Source organism: Trachinotus anak, unplaced genomic scaffold (assembly GCF_046630095.1).
Source record: "Trachinotus anak isolate AG129_WGS33_773 ecotype Australia unplaced genomic scaffold, CSIRO_AGI_Tana_v1 ptg000002l, whole genome shotgun sequence".
NCBI lineage: Eukaryota > Metazoa > Chordata > Actinopteri > Carangiformes > Carangidae > Trachinotus > Trachinotus anak.
Genome location: NW_027273853.1, coordinates 27,482,232 through 27,499,627, shown reverse-complemented (window position 1 = coordinate 27,499,627; position 17,396 = coordinate 27,482,232). Strand labels below are relative to the sequence as shown.

The 17,396-nt window shown below is 42.0% G+C and overlaps 2 protein-coding genes and 1 long non-coding RNA gene across 9 annotated transcripts in view; 2 read left to right on the top strand and 1 right to left on the bottom strand.

Annotated features, from left to right (window-relative positions):
* LOC139606938 (voltage-dependent calcium channel subunit alpha-2/delta-4-like) overlaps positions 1-1,001 on the top strand; it is a 71,011-nt gene extending 70,010 nt beyond the window's left edge. For all 5 annotated transcript variants that reach the window (XM_071459424.1, XM_071459414.1, XM_071459433.1 and 2 more), the window contains 2 exons: positions 130-247; positions 862-1,001. In XM_071459424.1, the coding sequence (XP_071315525.1) occupies positions 130-247; positions 862-991 (248 nt within the window). In that variant the 3' untranslated portion in view covers positions 992-1,001. The remainder of the gene's footprint in view (positions 1-129; positions 248-861) is intronic.
* A 1,142-nt stretch (positions 1,002-2,143) lies between these two features.
* Positions 2,144-2,791, top strand: LOC139607016 (uncharacterized). Its single transcript, XR_011684758.1, has 2 exons — positions 2,144-2,230; positions 2,641-2,791. It is a non-coding gene; the product is annotated as an uncharacterized lncRNA (long non-coding RNA).
* On the bottom strand, positions 2,522-17,303 carry LOC139606959 (mitochondrial inner membrane m-AAA protease component AFG3L1-like). Of its 3 annotated transcripts, none has more exons than XM_071459447.1 (16): positions 16,474-17,303; positions 14,388-14,472; positions 13,510-13,604; positions 12,878-13,027; positions 12,583-12,654; positions 12,201-12,325; positions 11,478-11,745; positions 10,328-10,465; positions 9,986-10,139; positions 9,796-9,903; positions 9,143-9,268; positions 8,923-9,033; positions 8,686-8,801; positions 8,132-8,332; positions 7,841-8,035; positions 2,522-7,063 (listed from the first exon to the last, which is right to left on the bottom strand). In XM_071459447.1, the coding sequence occupies exons 1-16, from the start codon at positions 16,603-16,605 to the stop codon at positions 6,836-6,838; spliced, it is 2,304 nt and encodes a 767-aa protein (XP_071315548.1). In that variant the 5' UTR covers positions 16,606-17,303; the 3' UTR covers positions 2,522-6,835. The 3 variants fall into 3 exon arrangements, with proteins under 3 accessions (XP_071315548.1, XP_071315558.1, XP_071315566.1); XM_071459457.1 differs by having other exon boundaries at positions 13,510-13,595; XM_071459465.1 differs by having other exon boundaries at positions 13,510-13,589.
* Positions 17,304-17,396: the final 93 nt, after the last annotated feature.

Sequence of the window (17,396 nt, the reverse complement as noted above, 5' to 3'; positions counted from 1 at the left end):
GTAAACAAGTTAACCTCAAGAGGTCAGTACAGGTCCCAGTACTTCATTGTGTGTGTGTGTGTGTGTGTGTGTGTGTGTGTGTGTGTGTGTGTGTGTGTGTGTGTGTGTGTGTGTGTGTGTGTGTGTCAGGTCATAAACAGAAGAAGGTGGAGGCGCTGCAGCCCTGTGACACAGCGTATCCCGGCTTCATGTACGACTCGTCTGTCAGAGAAGCCAACAGCCTTATCAAGTGTGGCCGCTGCCAGAAGTACGACACACACACACACACACACACACACACACACACAATCCTTTTCCTCACTTAACTGACAGAAGCTGGCAAACAAAATATCCTCAACTGTCCCCTCTTATTTCTGTCTTTGTGAGGACCGACGGCTCCATCCAGTGGTTAAAAAAAACAAAACGTTTTGCATCAAGGTTGTTGTTTTACTCCTGAAATAATTATGTTGATAAAGTTTACATCTAAAATCCACCATGAAACAGAAAGTGAAAAAATGACGCTGTCATTTAGTGCTCAAAAACTCACACACAAACACACTCACATTACATAGATACAATATAAAGGTTGAACTAAAACCTTAAACATAAATCCACAAATTATGTTACTTTTTTTATCAGTTGTTTAATGTGTTTCTTATATATTGATAGTTATATATTAACCATATATAATTAATATTAATGTGAAATTGCTTGTTAATTGAGCAGATTATGTTAATGAGTGAGCAGTGATTGTAATATGAGTAATTTGTTGGTAACTGAGTGAATATGAACTGATCTGATGGTTTTTCAGTGTGATTAGTGTTTGATTGATGAGTGATTAGTATTTGACGACTGATTGGCTGTAACCTGCTTGTGTGTCAGGATGTTCGTGGTGCAGCAGATCCCCGACAGTAACCTGGTTCTGGTTGTGACTCAGGCGGACTGTGACTGCTCTCGTCAGTATGGCCCGATCCTGCTGGAGCCCAAAGAGATCAAATATATCCTTCACTGACTGACAACCAGCAACAACAACCAGCTCTGAGCTTGTGTCTGGAGCATGTGGTGCTGACCCGGTCTGTACAATAGATGCTCCTGAGCTCTTGTAGGGGTCAGTGGTGCATTCAGAGACCCCTCACTGCAGCCGGAGGGTTCATGTAACTCTACAACTAGTTAACAGTCAACTAAAATTACCAAAAAAAAAATCGTTTTTATTACATTATTAGACTGATATGATACTGGCTTGGTCAGATATTAAGATAGCAGATAAAATGTGTGGCCAAATCAGTCGCAAATTCAGACTGTTTCCGGTGTTGTATTGTAATGCTTTTACGTGGTTGAGCAATCAAGGCCACGACCACTTAAGAGACAGGAAGTGATTCATACCAATGGCGCCGCCTGTAATGCGTTACCTTCTATATAAATATCTTTGGCTGAAGCTTGAGAGAACAGCTTAGTGTGCTAGGTAAGCTGTTCTTTATTCAGCTTCTGCTGTGCTGCTGTACCGTTATATACAGCGTATGACTGAGACTGAGTTAAGTTGTTGCACACATCGTGCGCATGCGCAAACCTGTGTGAAAACTGAACCTGCGCATGTGGCGTGAAGAGGGAGCAGTGACAACAAAACGAGGAAATTACACAAATTTCTCATCCCTGTGTGAGTCCTGCTGTTAGTTTGAGACAGAGTATTGTTGCAGGAGGAGAGCAGCTCCGTTCAGGAGTAGATTAGTGCGTAGGTTGTGTGCGTAGCGAGAGAGCGATGAATTGATGAAACACAAGTGCGAGGATTGAATAGAAGATGGAAGTTTTCCAATAAGTTTCTGATAAAATAGATCAGACTAGAAATTTGTTCTAAAAATACATATAGCACAAGCACTGAATTAATGTCTTTATATTAGAGGTAAATCTCAAAAGAAAACTATGAACCGCTCCCCGGGGCGTGTGTTCCATTGTCATAATTGCCATGATTCTTACCTGACCCGGAAGTAAATCAACTTAAAATTGACTTAAAAACTTTTGCGAGGTCTTTTTTTCCATCTTGCTTCTTCTTTGACGCAAGACTCTGTAAAATAATAATAATTTTGTCATCAGAACTAGTATCCAAATTTTCAAACAATACCTAGCGATCCTCTGCAGCAGCGAGTGTTGTGTTTTCCTTGACGACAGTGAACATAACGCCACCGTGAAGTGCAACAGGATGAAATCCCAGAAGGTGCGGCGGCGTCCGGAGTCATGCCACGCCTACCACCCCAAGGTCAGTGCCCGGGCTGGTGTCTAACAGACTATCATGTCGTTTAAGTATTTATTAATGTGCTTTTTAATCTGTAGGTTTAATAAAATATCTCCCCCCTTGCTGTGTAAACAGATAATGAATAGTTATAATTGCTGAGAAATACTGAACATTAACAAAACACTTAAACGTGTCATTGTTGCAGAATCAGCTGTTTGAACCCAGCTGGTTGTTACGAATAATTAACATTTGACTTCCTGAAAAATCATATTAAATCATCAATTAACTGCTGTAATCATAAACTAATGACACATAAACTATTGAGAGTTTATTTAGTTAAAACAGAGCTGATGTGTTGCACATTATTACTGATTACAGAAACACATCTACTACTGATGATACATGTGTTTATCATTAACATTAATCTTCCACAGGAGGATGCAAAGGACTGTGGAGGGGCGTCGGCCATCTCCCTGTCGATTTCCCTCTTCTCTGCCTCTCTGCTCATCTCACTGGTCCTCCACTGCTGGACGTAAACCAGTAAACCAATCAGGACAGAGGGGAGCCGGGATTTGAAGGAGCACTTATAAAACAAAACACTGAGCAGGTAGCCAAAGGATTTTTTTTTTTTACTTGCCATGAGAGACAACGACAACGGGACATCTTTTCTTTCCTGCAGCTCAGACGAGCTTCAGTTCTCTCTGCAGCGCAGATCAAGGGCTATTTTAAAAAAACTGATTTAGACTCATTTTTCCTTCTTGGAATAAGTGAGAAACTGAACAGGGAGGAAAACTCGCAGGAGAAGCTGGAGTCCTCATCCTGATGAAGCCCAGAACAGGCTGTTGAGGGGAGCTTGGAGCCCCCGGTGGACAGGTGTAAACCATGCAGCTTGTGTTCGGAGAAATGTTGCCATTACTTTTGAAACAAGAATGTAGCATCTTTAGCTTTTTTTTGATACAGAAACATTGTGTACGAGTAGTTTTACATTCAAGTGATTTACCAAAACATAGGAAAACAGCTTTAAACACGACTTTCTCAGTGGTTTGAGATCAAAACACAGAAATATAAAAAATAGCATTTTCAATAAACGGAAGCCAAATGTGTGAAAGACCAAAACTCTGTTGTTGATTGAGTCAGTGTAGTGTGGTGATCCAGGGTTCAAAATCAAGCTGAGGTTTAACTAAACGCCACAGCCTCCTTCAGATTCACAGAAACTGTGCTGTCATTTTGTAACTTCAACTTTGTAACTGTTTTTCTCTGAGTGTGCATCACTGTACAGTGACCTCTGGTGGCAGGAGGGCCATTTTCTACAAGCTGTAGCAGCTGGTTTTGAGACTATAACACAGTTTTAGTACAGTTTCTGGTAACACTTAGTTTTACAGGTCCTGTATTTAAAGCTAATTTCCTGGAGACTTTCCTCATAGAGTCCTAAAAATTTGCTGGAATTGAACTGGAATTTACTTATTTACAAGAAAGGGCGACACAGGCTAATGTGTGGCAGCTCAAAGTCAAATAGTTTTTATTTTGTCTTTGTAGGAAATTAACTTTTTAAAAAAACAAAAATATAAAGAGTAGGTCGGACTTCCTTGGAAATATCTACAGAACCAGTCAAAAGTTTGGACAGACTTTCTCATACTTTGTGTGTAATTAAATACCAGCTAACTGCCAAAGTTTACAGACATTTAGCTGGAAAATACAGCACCTGTAACGGAAAGTGTTACCCAGTTTCCTTATTACGTCTTCAAAGACGGAAGATGTTTCAGGAAATAATCAGGTGATTTTCAGGTGTGTGTTTTAAAACTGAGACAGTTTGTCCAATGGTTTGTTTCTTTTATATGTGACAAACATTAAGACAAAACGCAGAACAAACAACAGGTAAATATAAATGTAACACTTAAATGAGGAAACGTCACAGTGAAGCAGGGCTGAGCTACGCCCGACACGGTGCATTCAGTGACTCCCTGTGGAAACAGTTACATGTGACCTTGGTGTCTGTGGACCTGTTAATTACAAACAGTCATCACTGTGTGTTTACCTGGAACATCTTTTTAAGTCTGATGTTTCTGGTTTTAGTTGGTTGAAGATTTGAAAACTGTCCTGGATTCAAAACAAAAAACTGTAATAAATGAACATTTTTCACTTCTGCATATTTTTTCATTTGTTTTTCATTCAGTTTATTTTCATGTCGAGCACCGAGAGACTGTCAGTGCAGGAGGACTCCTGTTTTTAATAACTTTTACACCTTCATCAAGCCTTTAAAGTCCCACCTCCACAGTATCATCACCAGGCCCCTCCCTCCCAACTTCAGAAATACTTGACGGTGCATTCAGGTGCTCCTGGTCAACTCGTAAAGTCAGAAGTTTTGCGGTTCAGCACTGGCAGGTTGCCCTCAAACCGCCAAAGTTTCCTGGTTACGGTTGAACTTTCCTTAAATCAGCAGCAGTGTTTCACCGTCCTGACATCACTGACAGGTGTCGTTGATTGTGCTCTGATAACCACACCCAACACGACGTCCGCCTCCTGTACCTGGTCACATGTAGCAATTTCTACAAGGCGTTGCTAATAATTCAAGTTATAATTAAAACTGCAGCTTTTTTTTATTGTTCATCCAAAATGTTAAATTTCTGACTTTATGAGTTGTGATCATTTACTGGCAGAAGGTTAAAGGTTACACGTGTACACAACTTCCATGTCTGTAGTAATGCACTTCCTGTCAGGAGGGTTCAGCTGATTCAGTCTTTGAGGCCAAATATTTGTTTGGTTCTTAAACTTCAACTTCTCATGTGACTGAAGTTGATTCAGGTTTAGCAGCAGTTTCACGTCAGTGTGTTCATGCATCAGTTGAACCCTCTTGCAGATGAGCAGTGAGGTCACCGGCTGCTGGACGGCTGCAGTAACGACAATGTGACAGAAAAAAAATCTCCCTATAGATACTGTTAACAACGTTTGTCCTCAACTACTTGTACTTCAGCGAGGGCTCTGCTACGGTTTTCATTTCTTTAATTTATTAATATGAATGTCATGAAAATGACATTTAAATGTGTTTTTTTCTCCTGTGACAAAATCATTTTGGTTTAAAAGCAAAAAGTCTGCAGAAATATTTTCTCCATCCTAAAGATGCAATAATTAAATTTCACACATCTGCACATGTTTCCTCTCCCACACAAGGAGAAAAACTCCACTGTGATAAAAGGGATTAGTTGCCAAATGCAGAAGTTCATCTCACATGTTTCTGGAGGATAAGAGAGTGGAGGCAGAAGTGATGTCAGGCTGAGATGATTAGTTTAATTGGTTTTACTCTCTTCCGAGGAGCAGCTGACAAAAATTAAAAAAAAGTAACATAAATAAAGCAACTTTTCCTCTGCTCCACTGACGGATCAGTGTTGAGGATGAACTGCATTCATTTGGCCTGAAGATGTTATAAAAGCCTTTTTTGTCTCAATGTTTTAAGGATTTTTCCGTCAGCAGAAATCCTTCAGAGAGCTAAACGTTACCCATCAGTCACTGAATTCATACAAACATTTACACATCGAGGTGTGTGGGTATGAAATAAATCCTGAACCGGCGGAAACACGTCAGTGTCACGAGGTCACGCAGGAAAACTTCTGCACTAACTCTGAAATGTTGTAAAAACAGGAAACAAAAACAAAAGTAAAAACTTCATATCAATTCTCAAAATATTTCAACCTGTAAAATGTTTTTCATTCAGCTGCAGATTGTGTATTCAGCTCGTCACCAGGAAGGCAGACGTCAGCAGAAATAAATACAAAGATAAATCAGTCTGTTCTCACGCTGCGTCATTTACATTCAGTTCAGGAAGATTCAGATCTGCTCTCTGTTGGTCTCCTGTTGGACGAGCGTTAAGGCGTTTCGGAGCAGTTTCCTGTCCAAACAAAAACTGGACGCAGCCTCAGTGAAGCGTCTCTGGTTAAATAAAAGTAAATTGTACATTTAACCAGAGCCTGGAGGTTCCCCGGAGCAAAAGCTCATCTCAAATTAATTAATTTAGAAACTTAATGTACTTTGTTTTGTCCCATTTTCTACGGTGGCCCTGAGAGCTCATCTCACTGCAACTTAGGAAAACACAAGTAAACACACAAGCTGCAAATACTCACAACACAACCGAAGTGTTTCCAGGGGACACACAGAGGTGGTGGACCAGGCCGGGACATGCATCCATGTTCATTTCAATTCTTTTGACTTCAAAAGTCACAATTCATTGAACAAGTGCGTCCCAGCAGGTCCATCACTTTGTTGTGCGTATTTGCAGCACGTGTCGTCAAACTGATGAAGAATAGTTTGTGTTTTGTCTGTTTCGTGTGTTTTCTGTTGTTTCTCATAGAAACAACCTGATCTCAGGCCAAACACTCCGAGTGCTGCGGGACAACTGTGCCGAAGCTTTGAACTTGCTGCTGGTAATTTCACAGAATGAAGTTAATAATTTGAGTTTGAATTATTAACCTGAAGGAACCAAACCAAATTGAGGGCATAAAATTCTAATTAGTGGAGGTGATTTATGAAAGAATCCTCGCAGGCTCTGTGAAGCTGAGTCAGCACTGAGTGGAGTTTTTTGCAGCTGGGATGTGAAGCGTTCGTTTGTCTTATCTGAGACTCCGCCCCTCCCCGGCGCTACACAGCCTGCTGTTTGTCCTGAGCCGGGCCCGCCTCCTCGGCCTCCCCTCCCCTCTCCTGGTTCCAGTCTCGGAGGCCCTCCGGCAGGCTGGTGTCCTCCTCGAAACTCCCCGTTCCCTCCACAAACTCCTCGTAGGTCGACTTCTCCTCAAACGGCCGCGGGCCCAGCAGCTCCAACATGTCCGCCTTGTCCAGGACCTCCTTCTCCAGGAGGCGCTTCCCCACCTGAGGACGACACCAGGACAGAACACTGGGTAATATTCTGTCTACGTCTCTGCTGCTTTTCCTCTTGGAGCTCGAGTTCATCATCATCTACATCAGTTATATAAAATTATCAAAGCAGATATAAGCAGAAAGTAGTGAAGCTGTGAGAGAAAAGCTTCTTTCATTAGTTCAACACATGTAGAATTGTTTTGTCCAACTCTCTAAACATCACTGAAACTAACACTTTCTGCAGTGTCCACATTTTAAGACTGTTTCACACCACACAGAATAAACTAACAGTTTTTCAGTCTAAGAACAGCGTGAAACCAGTGGTGACAATAAGGCCTAGAATCAGTTATGAAGTACAAGACTTGAGGGACATTAACATCCAGCTGTTAATGCAGCAGTTTCCAAACTTCCAAATGATGTATAATACATTATTTTTTCATCTTGTGCCCATTAAACCTACTGACTAATTTTTTCAGGTTCATAAAATAAAGAGTGTTCAAGGTTTGAAAAAAGGCTTGTGTCTGTTTTCTGCAGGTGTTTCTACTTAATGCTCTTCATTTCAGAAACCTGACTTGTCATGTGGTTATTATCTCGTGCTTGATGATAAAAGATTTGTTTTTCTACAGTGTAATTTATTTTCTGTATTTTTACTTTGCCTTCGTTGTGTCTGTTTACGTCTCTTGAATTGTGAATTAAAATAATTCACATCCCACAGCCTGTAAATCACCAGAGTCCAGGACCAGGATCAGGCCTGAACCTGTTCGCTCAGGTGACGTGTTAGAGTCTCACCATCTCCACCAGCTCCTTCTTCTCCATGATGAGCTGCAGGGTGCGTTCGTACGCTCGATCCACCAGCTCTCTGACCTCCCCGTCGATCAGCTCGGCCGTCGCCTCGCTGTACGGCTTCTCCATGACCATCTCGCCCTGCCGGGGCAGGTCGAACGACACCTGCCCCACCTTCTCGCTCATCCCAAACTGCACCACCTGGGGAGGAAGGAGGAGAGCTAGGTGTCACAGCAGGAAAAACCCTGTTCCACTGAAGTAAGAATCAAACGGACCCTGCAGGTGTGTGCTGCGTACCTGAGCGTACGCCGACTGTGTGACCTTCTTCAGGTCGTCCTGAGCGCCGGTGGTGATCCGTTCGAAGAAGACCTGCTCGGCCACACGGCCCCCCAGCATCATACACATCCTGTCGAACAGCTGCTCTCTGCTGTACAGGTACTGCTCTCTGGGCAGGTACTGAGCGTAGCCCAGACCCTTCCCCCGCGGGATGATTGACACCTGGACACAAACACAAACAGCTGCAGGTGACGGAGGCAGCAGCAGCAGTGGTTGTCAGATGTTTTCCTGTGAGATTATTTTCTAATGTAAACCATGACTCCAGGTTCTATTTACACAAGTCTGAGAAAATGTATCTTTATTATAAAAAAAAAATAAAAAATCAGTTTATCCTTGAGTCCAAGTGAACGTTTGTGCTGTTCTGTCGAGATGTTACTGAGACAACTCGAAAACAAAACGCAGCTCGGAGGCATAAAAACAGTAACAGTGAAAAGAACAGCAGTTTGGGTTTTTCCTGCTTTAACTAATGAACTGAACTGAGTCTGATCGTCTGTAACAGAGTCTGGTAGTCAGACCTTCAGCAGCGGGTCAGCGTGCTGCAGGAACCAGCCCACGATGGCGTGACCGGCCTCGTGATACGCTACAGTCTTCTTCTCTGTGGGCTGCAGGACCTGAGTCTTCTTCTCCAGCCCTGAGGACACACACACACGCACACACACACGTTAACAGCTTTGTTTTAATAATACTGACGTCATCTCTGTGACGTTGTTGTCCGATTGTTAGTGTAGCTCTGACTGTGACGTGGCGCTGACCTCCGATGACCCTGTCGATGGCCTGTTCGAAGTGTTTGCTGTTGACGGACGGGTTCATGTGTCTGGCGGCGATCAGAGCCGCCTCGTTGCAGACGTTGGCGATGTCAGCTCCTGATTGGTTCACAGGGAGAAACAACGACATCTTGTTATTTTACCTTCTCTTCATCTGGTCTTGTTTAACAGTCTCAAACACAGGTGATGATGTGCAGGTGTAACAGACCAGTGAATCCAGGTGTAGCAGCAGCCATCTTCCTGGCGAGACCGTCTTTGTCCAGGGTGGGGTCCAGTTTGATTGGTCTGAGGTGGACTTTAAAGATGGACGCCCTCCCCTTGATGTCTGGAGGACCTGAGAGGAGAGAGAAGAAGAAGAGCCTCAGTCTTCTACCACGCTGCTGTTTCACCTGAGGACACACCTCCCTGACCGATGTCAGGTCACTGACCCTAAACAGGAAGTGCTCTGACTCTGTTGTGTCTTTTAACTTCCTGTCTGCACTGGAGGTGGGAAAGTGTCACGTTGTGTAAACTGACACCTGCTGCTTTTTTCTGGTGGCAAGTGGATAAAACGCATTTTTCTGAAGTTCCTCGTCCACAGCAGCTCATCACTCAGCTGGGAGCTAATCTGAATCTCAACAATAACAATATAAACGATATGATGATCTCATACGTCGTTCGAAAGAGTATTATTGATTAAATATATTAGACAGGTGTTTATACAACTGGCTTCGAGAACTTTGCTGGTCTGTGGTGGGTGTGATGTTGTCAGGTTGTCACGGTGATCCCAACTTTAACAAATGTATCGTGGTCCGACAGGTTTACTGCAGCGGGGGACAGTGACCAGAGGTTAAGAGACGAGCTCTCTGTGTTGAACTCTACCTATGTAGATCTGTCTGTCGAAGCGTCCCGGTCTCATCAGAGCAGGATCCAGGATGTCAGGTCTGTTGGTTCCAGCCAGGACCACCACGTTAGTCGCCGTGTTAAAACCTGTGAGAACAGGAGACGAACAGCTGAAGCATCTCATCAAACCTCCACCCTGAACGGTCGCTCCTGCTGTTCTGCAGCCTACCGTCCATCTCCACCAGCAGCTGGTTCAGGGTGTTCTCCTGTTCACTCTGACCTCCGAAGTTCCCACCTCCTCTCTTCCTCCCCACAGCGTCAATCTCATCGATGAAGAGGATGCAGGGGGCATTCTTCCTCGCCAGGGCAAACATGTCTCTGACCTTCGGGGGACAGAGTCAGTCAGTGGACAAATACGACAGCTGTTCTCCACATGCTTCACATTTCTCCTCACGTATCCACAGAAGCAGAAGAAGAATCTTTCTTCTCTTTATCTCTGACACTTGAACCTGAGTTTACAGCGAGTCAACGTTCCCCACAGTTCTCTTCTGATCTGGTTTCCCTCACTCACCCTGGCCGGACCCACGCCCACAAACATCTCCAGGAACTCGGAGCCGTTGACGGTGATGAAGGGGACGTTGGCCTCTCCAGCTGTGGCTTTAGCCAGCAGGGTCTTCCCCGTCCCGGGAGGACCAGACAGCACAGCACCCTGGGATACACAGCAGGACAGTCACTGATCAGTCACCACCACCATGTTGTTTCATTGTCTCAAATGTTGGGAAAGAAGGAAAAATCTGTCATTTAATTAGTCTTTACTTTGATTTCTTCCATTATGAAGAATGTTCTTGCAGCATCAAGATTTAAAACTTGATAATCTGAGTTCTGTGAACTGGGATCATTAATTTTTAGACTTTTGTACCGTTTGAAATCTACCTGCGTAATAGATCTGGTTTGTCATGTGGGCTGATGTGTTGACACAATTTAAAACATTTCTTAAAAATACTGCAGAATTAAAAGATCAATAAAAACTATAAAAAAATCGCAATGCAATCACTTCCCCTCACACGGTGCTGTGAAGTCACATTTACTGAGGTGTTAAATTAGACTCTATTTTATATTTTTAATCAACATTTTGAAGGAAAAAGAAATTACTTCTACTTCACTGACTTTATGTTAAAGCTTCATTTACTCTGCAGATTCAGATTCTTAATATTAAATATAATAAATAAATGATGATGTATTATTACAGCTGTGGCTATATGAAGTAGTTCAATCAGCCCCATCTGCACCAGCTGATACATCACAGTGATACATAATGCATCAATGATAATAATGATAATAATAATAATAATAATAATATCTGTAGTTCTGAAATGACGAGTACCTTTGATATTTATATTTTGATGCTAATAATCTTGAACTTTTACATTTCAAAAGTTTTTGTTGACGTTATTAACTGTTGAGATCAGATGCAAACTGAAAGACATTTTAACCTTTTAGAGTCTTAGATTTTAAGGACACACAGATTCAGCCTTGATTAAAGTTAATTATTTTAAAAAAGTTTCTTTAAAAATAATATTTGATGAACAAAGGTGATGAGGATGAAATGTCAGAACCTTGAGTCTCTTTATCCTGGTCTGAATTTTCTGCAGCAGCTTTGAGATGAATATGTGTTTGAATCCTGCCGCAGTGCCCTGGAGCCCTGCAGATGTGTGCTGTACCTTGGGGATCTTGGCTCCGAGGTCCTGGTACTGCTGTGGGTTCTTCAGGAAGTTGACGAACTCCAGGATCTCCACTTTGGCCTCCTCGCAGCCGGCCACGTCCTTAAACTTCACCTCGATGTTGTCCTTCATCATCTTGGCCGTCGACTCACCCATACTGAAGGGCCCGCCCCTCCCGCCGCCGCCTCCTCCCATTGGCCCTCGCCGCAGGGTGAAGAGCAGGAAACCAATCAGCAGCAGGGTGGGGAGCATGCTCATCAGAAAAGAGCTGCGAGGACAAAGAGGAAATGTTTCCATGAGTGTAGTTTTAACTGAGGACTCAGCAAAAGCTCCTGTTTCTCCATTATGATGATCGCGTTGAAATTTAATAAAATATCAAAGTATTAAAGACTTTTTCAGCTCAGACAGACCAAACTGGTTTATACTGTATAACATGTACTGTAATGTCCCCAATATAAAACAATACTGTGAAAGTATCAAAGCCTCAGTCCACAGAGAAAATCTACACTGAGATGGTTTTTGGTCAACTCAACTCAACACTTCAGATAAAACACAGAGGAAGAGTAAAACATGGACCTTAAAGCTTAAAAGAGACTTCAAAGACTGACTTGACTTCAAAGAGAAACCTTCCAAACAGGACGAGTACCAAAGTGTTTCTATCCTTCCCTCTGTCCTGTATGGAGCCAATACAGAGCATTGCTGAGGGCAGCAGGTGAACCTCACCCATCACTCTCGGTGCTGTAGACCACGGTGGCTCGACGCGACGGCTCCAGGCCCAGCTCCATGTGCGCCGTCTCCAGGTTCCTCTCAAACGTGTCCACGCTGCCGATGTTGAACCACACGTAGCTCTGCACACCAGATTTCATGTTACTGTCTGACGTCAAACAGACTGTGTATGCAAAATAAGATCCAGCACTTTTTCAGCCTGTAGAAAATCTTTACGCTCTGTTGTTTTGTTTTGTTTGAAAGGAATTTTTTTGTGTTTTTACAGACTGAAATAAATTCCATCTTTAACATAGAGAAAGAAAAAAAAAGGTAAAGGTTTGATTTTTTATGAGACATTCAAATGTCTGCTTCAGTTTCAGTTTAGCTTGTTTCCTCTCACCGCGTCGGCGTCAGCTCCCGGCACCAGGATGACCCTGACGTACTGTTTGTTGATGACCTCCAGACGGTCCACCTGGACACAAAACAAAATGTTTAAAATTACATTTTCTTTTTTTCCCTAAAAACTATGGATTTGTTTCTGAGAATTCAAGTCACTACAGGAGCGTTAGTCCTGGGCTCCACGGTGTTTCAGTCCACAGCTGTTCATTTTATTTATTTCCTTAATTAATTAGTCTGGGCTCTGAATGGTGCCAGGCCTGGACAGAAGAATCCAGTGTGTCCGTGGTTCTCCTCACCAAGCCTCTGCCCAGGTATCGGTGGACGAAGTCCTTCCAGCTGATCTCTCTGCCGCTGTCTCTGAAGTAGAAGTAAAGCAGAGCTGAACCTACTCCGGCCACGGTGATCGCCATGTAACGGAAATCCTTCTCATCCCAGGGGAAGTCTCCCTGAAGACCAGCAGAGAGGCGGGAACAGTTAGACATAAAGACATCGAGGTGACGGTGACACAGGACATCTGTGTTTTATGAGCTTATCTACAAGCACTAATAATATCCAGGACTGCTTTTCCCTCCAGACTTGCCATAAGAAACTCTCTGTGTAGCGTCAGCTTTGATTCACAAAGAGTGAAAAACCGTTGTTTCCAAACAGGGAGGGAAGAGACTAAACATCATCCTACAAACTACAACCTTAATGACACCTTTACATCGAATCTGTAAGAGCACAGTAGAGTAAAACCTTCATTTGTCTGCATCTATGTTAAATATATTTGCTATTGTAATTGTCTTCTCATATTATTAAGATATATTAAGAAATTTTACTTTAATTGAACAAGACAGAAAATTCACTTTCTCCATAAAACAAGTCTTTAAACACCTCAAAAAATATGTGATGTTTGATTTTCACTCCTCTTTTTCAAAATCTCACAAACCTTCTGCATTCGGCTCCACCAGTCCTTTCCTGCACCTCCTCCTTTCTTCCCTCCTCCTGATCTTCCTCCTCCTCCTCCTCCTCCTCCTCCTCCATCTGAAACTCATACATGGTTTTATTACACATCTGTCAGACCAACCAGGATTTCCTCTCTGGCTTCCATTCTGTTTCATCCCAGCTCTGTTTTCAGTGAAATAATTATTTATGAGGATGTTATGTTTTAAACTGATGCTGCTGTTTCATAGAATGAACCCTGTTACACCTGCAGCAGAGTGACACAACCAACAGCCTGAGGACACAGAAAACGTCCACATTTCAAATCTCTGTTCACATCTGTCTGTTTATTTATTAAACATCACAGTATTTGAAGTGCTTTGTTCTGTTTCTATTATGTCTCCAGCTATTTCTGCAGCTGTCTGGAGGTAAATATGAGTGACTGAACCTGCTGAAAAGTATCCTAATGATAGTGAACACAGGTGAAATCAATGAGAATTTACAGTAAATCAACAAAGAAAATACGACACTCTTTCAGGGCTGAGCAATATGTTTAAAATCAATCACAATATTAACATTGATATTTCTCCAATACTGCCATAAATCTCCATCTAACAAACAGATGCAAAATCTCATTGAAAATTATCTGTATTATAATTTTATAATATTATATATTAAATAATAATCAGCAGAGTCAAACAAATTGTAGACCATAATAAAATGAGAACTGATAATATATTTAATTAAGTAACATTAAATCCTGTGGGTCAATGTGGTTTTCAAGACGTTTCATCATCACAAATCAGACTTTTTGAGAGATTTTCCAGCAGGTTAGATGTGCGCTCTCCACCTGTTTTTTAGCATTAGATACGCAGCAGCTCTCACCTTTGGGTTCAGTGGCGTACAGTCGTCGCTGAGTCGACTGGAGTCTGCGACAGGACAGGAAGTTAGCTGGAGTCCGACAGACGTTCTGGAAAAAAGACCCCAGAGCTGCTGTGAGTATGTTGTACGGCTTTACAACCACCACCTCTGACAAGCAAACAAGCACAGGCTGAAGGTCACCTGACCCTCTTCCCTGCATTAGACTCTGTGAGCAGTGGAATAATTCAGATGTAGGGAACAAGGTCAAAATGATCTCAGCACGTTCTTGATATTGATTCACTCTATGGAAAAGTGGGAAACCTGGTTCTTCTGTATACTTCTAGTCTGAGGCAGTTTTTTCTGTTTGGTCTCAGCGTGTTAGAAAATCCTAAAGCTACAACACGCACTGATTTTTTTAGACAATAGTGTTTCTCCAACTATGTGTCAACAGTTTGTGTTTGTCTCTTTCTACATGACAAAGCCCCCGTGCACAAAGCAGCTCCATAAATAACTGGTTTTCCCACTTTGGTGTGAAAGAACTTGACTGGCTGTGACCTCAGCCCCATCCAACACCTCTGGACTGATGGGTGCAGACTGTTACAGCAGCATATTAATGCTATTAATGGTTCATGTTCAACTACCACAAACTGTATGGGTGTCCACATACTTTCACCAAGAAGTGATAAAATTAAAGTTATTTTTATCCCATGTGTTTTTAGGTTTAAAGAAAAAAAACTAATTGTACAGTTTTCAACAGTTATTTTTGAAAACATATTAAAACATTTGATATTCACTGCTGTAACAGTCAACATTATTTTGACTCTACATTAACACATTACTCACATGCCCATATGTACACTGAAAGAGTTAGTTTACTGCAATCATTGCTCCCGGCCATGAAAAGGAGACTTCAGAGTAATTCATGAGGGACAAAACCCACATTCCTTTTCCTCTGCCTCACTTAGTCATTCTCAAGTTCAGATTAAACTAATTTAAGGCAGCAGACTGAGTGAGAGAGAATTCTTCCAAATTAGTCTTTTTAGTGAGAAACAAACCCCTTTTTTATGTTTTGAGCAGCAGTAGACACACAAAGAGGTAATGCTGTATTAAAAAGAGAGAAACTCTGGAAACCCACTGATATGTCCTGCACTCAAAACCAAACATATCCTGGAGCAGGCACTGTGCATTGTGTCTGTCATGATGTTTTTGGCCGAATGGACAATAATATCTACAAATGAGGCTTTAAACGCACATCTGGACATGTGACTATGGATTTATTTATATTAAACTTTTCATGTGAGAAGCTGAAACCGACAAGTCAGCTACTAAAACAAAATATCGGTCCCGAAATAGTTGTTGATTAATCAATTAATCTGCAGCTCAGGAGCTGAATAAAACCTATAAACTGACAGTTTACAATAACCTGATCCTTACATATATTAGAGATCAGATTATATACTGTGCAGTTCCTGTATGTTGTGAAACGGTATCTTGAACGAAGAACATCTGTCGTCAAGGTTAATTATAAAACATACGTGAGCACTTATCTCCTAGCTATCGATGGCATTCGTGATAACTAATTACTGGATTAGCTTCTCCTTGTTAATCCGTCTGTCAACAATTTGCTGTCACATCTGCTGATATAAGCAGCAGCACAGATAAATGTCGGCGATGCTTCACCAAAAGGCGCTTCAAAGAAGAGCTAACGGTTACATCACCTCACGCTGTCCGGACACTGTTGTTAGCTAGCGGTGAGCAGTGTTTTCACAAAGAAAAAGTCGATTTTTCACGTAAAAGATGCTTCTTGTTGAAAGGGACTTATGCCGTATAAAAGTAAAATATATATATAGGGTATATGAGGTCTTAATGAGAGTTTTATAAGGTATGTTATCTTGGTGTTAAACAAACGACCTCTGAAATTCATGTTTTTACATTGAGATTTGGCACGCAGTCAGGCTGGCTACCTACCAGTTTCTCTGGACAAACTAATTCTAGTTTAAATCTAACCTCCAGCCCATGTGAAGGGGACATTTGGGCCATTAAGTCCCTCCCGGTCATGTAATTTTTTTTAAGACAACCATGACTCCTGACAGCCTCCACCTTAACTTACCGGGGCAGCGGAGCTCCAGTATCCGGCTGTGAAGAGCCGTCCAGCCGTCACAGCGGAGAGCCGAGCCCGGAGCCCTCCAGCTCGGCAAAGAGGCAGAGCGGCCGCTGAGAGAAGCCTTAGCACCTGAGACATCCTGCCTCTGCCGCCTGCCCAGCCTTTCAGTCAAAAACACTAACTTCTTTTTAATTTCCTTCCGTGAACTTCATCGTGTAGCTCTCGCAAATGTTATTGAATAAGAGCAACGGTGTGAAATGTCAACGGGAGGATGATGTAAAGGCCCGAGAGACTGTCTCTGGAAATGCCTGTCTGAAATTGTTGTTTAAAAAAATATAGTTTTATCATTCCTAAAATTAATTTAGGGGAAAAAATACTATTTAACCGTATATTGAGATATGTCACTGATCAGCAACACATAAATGCATGTAATTCGTTATAAGATGACTTTATTCCAATCAGGTACGAGAAGGTGTGCTATGGGTCCTCACAGCACACCTTCACTCTGATTGGCTGAGACAGAGAGGCACATTCTCCGAGGCTGCTCATCTCATCTTCATGTAACACTCGTCAGAACATGTGGTAACAGTGACTGTGTGTTTTTCCTCCTCACGTCCATTAATTCACTTAAAAATACATCGTTTCAAGGCCACAACCAACAATTATTTTCATTATCAATACAACTGATAATTATTTCTTTGATAATTGATCGATTGTTTGGTGTATGAATTGCCATAAAATAGCCCATGTTAACATGCTCAAAAAATAAAAGATGCTGAGTTTACTTTCATACGCCAGTGGAAATAGCAAATATATTCATGCTTGAGAGGATAGACCCAGCATTTATTGCCATTTTCCCATAAAAAGACTTAATGATTTATCAATTATCAAAGTAGCTATCAATTAATTTTCAATTAACTGATAATTTC

Coding starts and splice junctions, on each gene's coding strand:
- LOC139606959 (XM_071459447.1), bottom strand. CDS start 16,605: ATGTCTCAGGTGCTAAGGCTTCTCTCAGCGGCCGCTCTGCCTCTTTGC. Junction 14,473..16,473: donor ACTGGAGCTCCGCTGCCCCG/GTAAGTTAAGGT, acceptor TCTTTTTTCCAG/AACGTCTGTCGGACTCCAGC. Junction 7,064..7,840: donor AGAAGGAGCTGGTGGAGATG/GTGAGACTCTAA, acceptor TGTCGTCCTCAG/GTGGGGAAGCGCCTCCTGGA.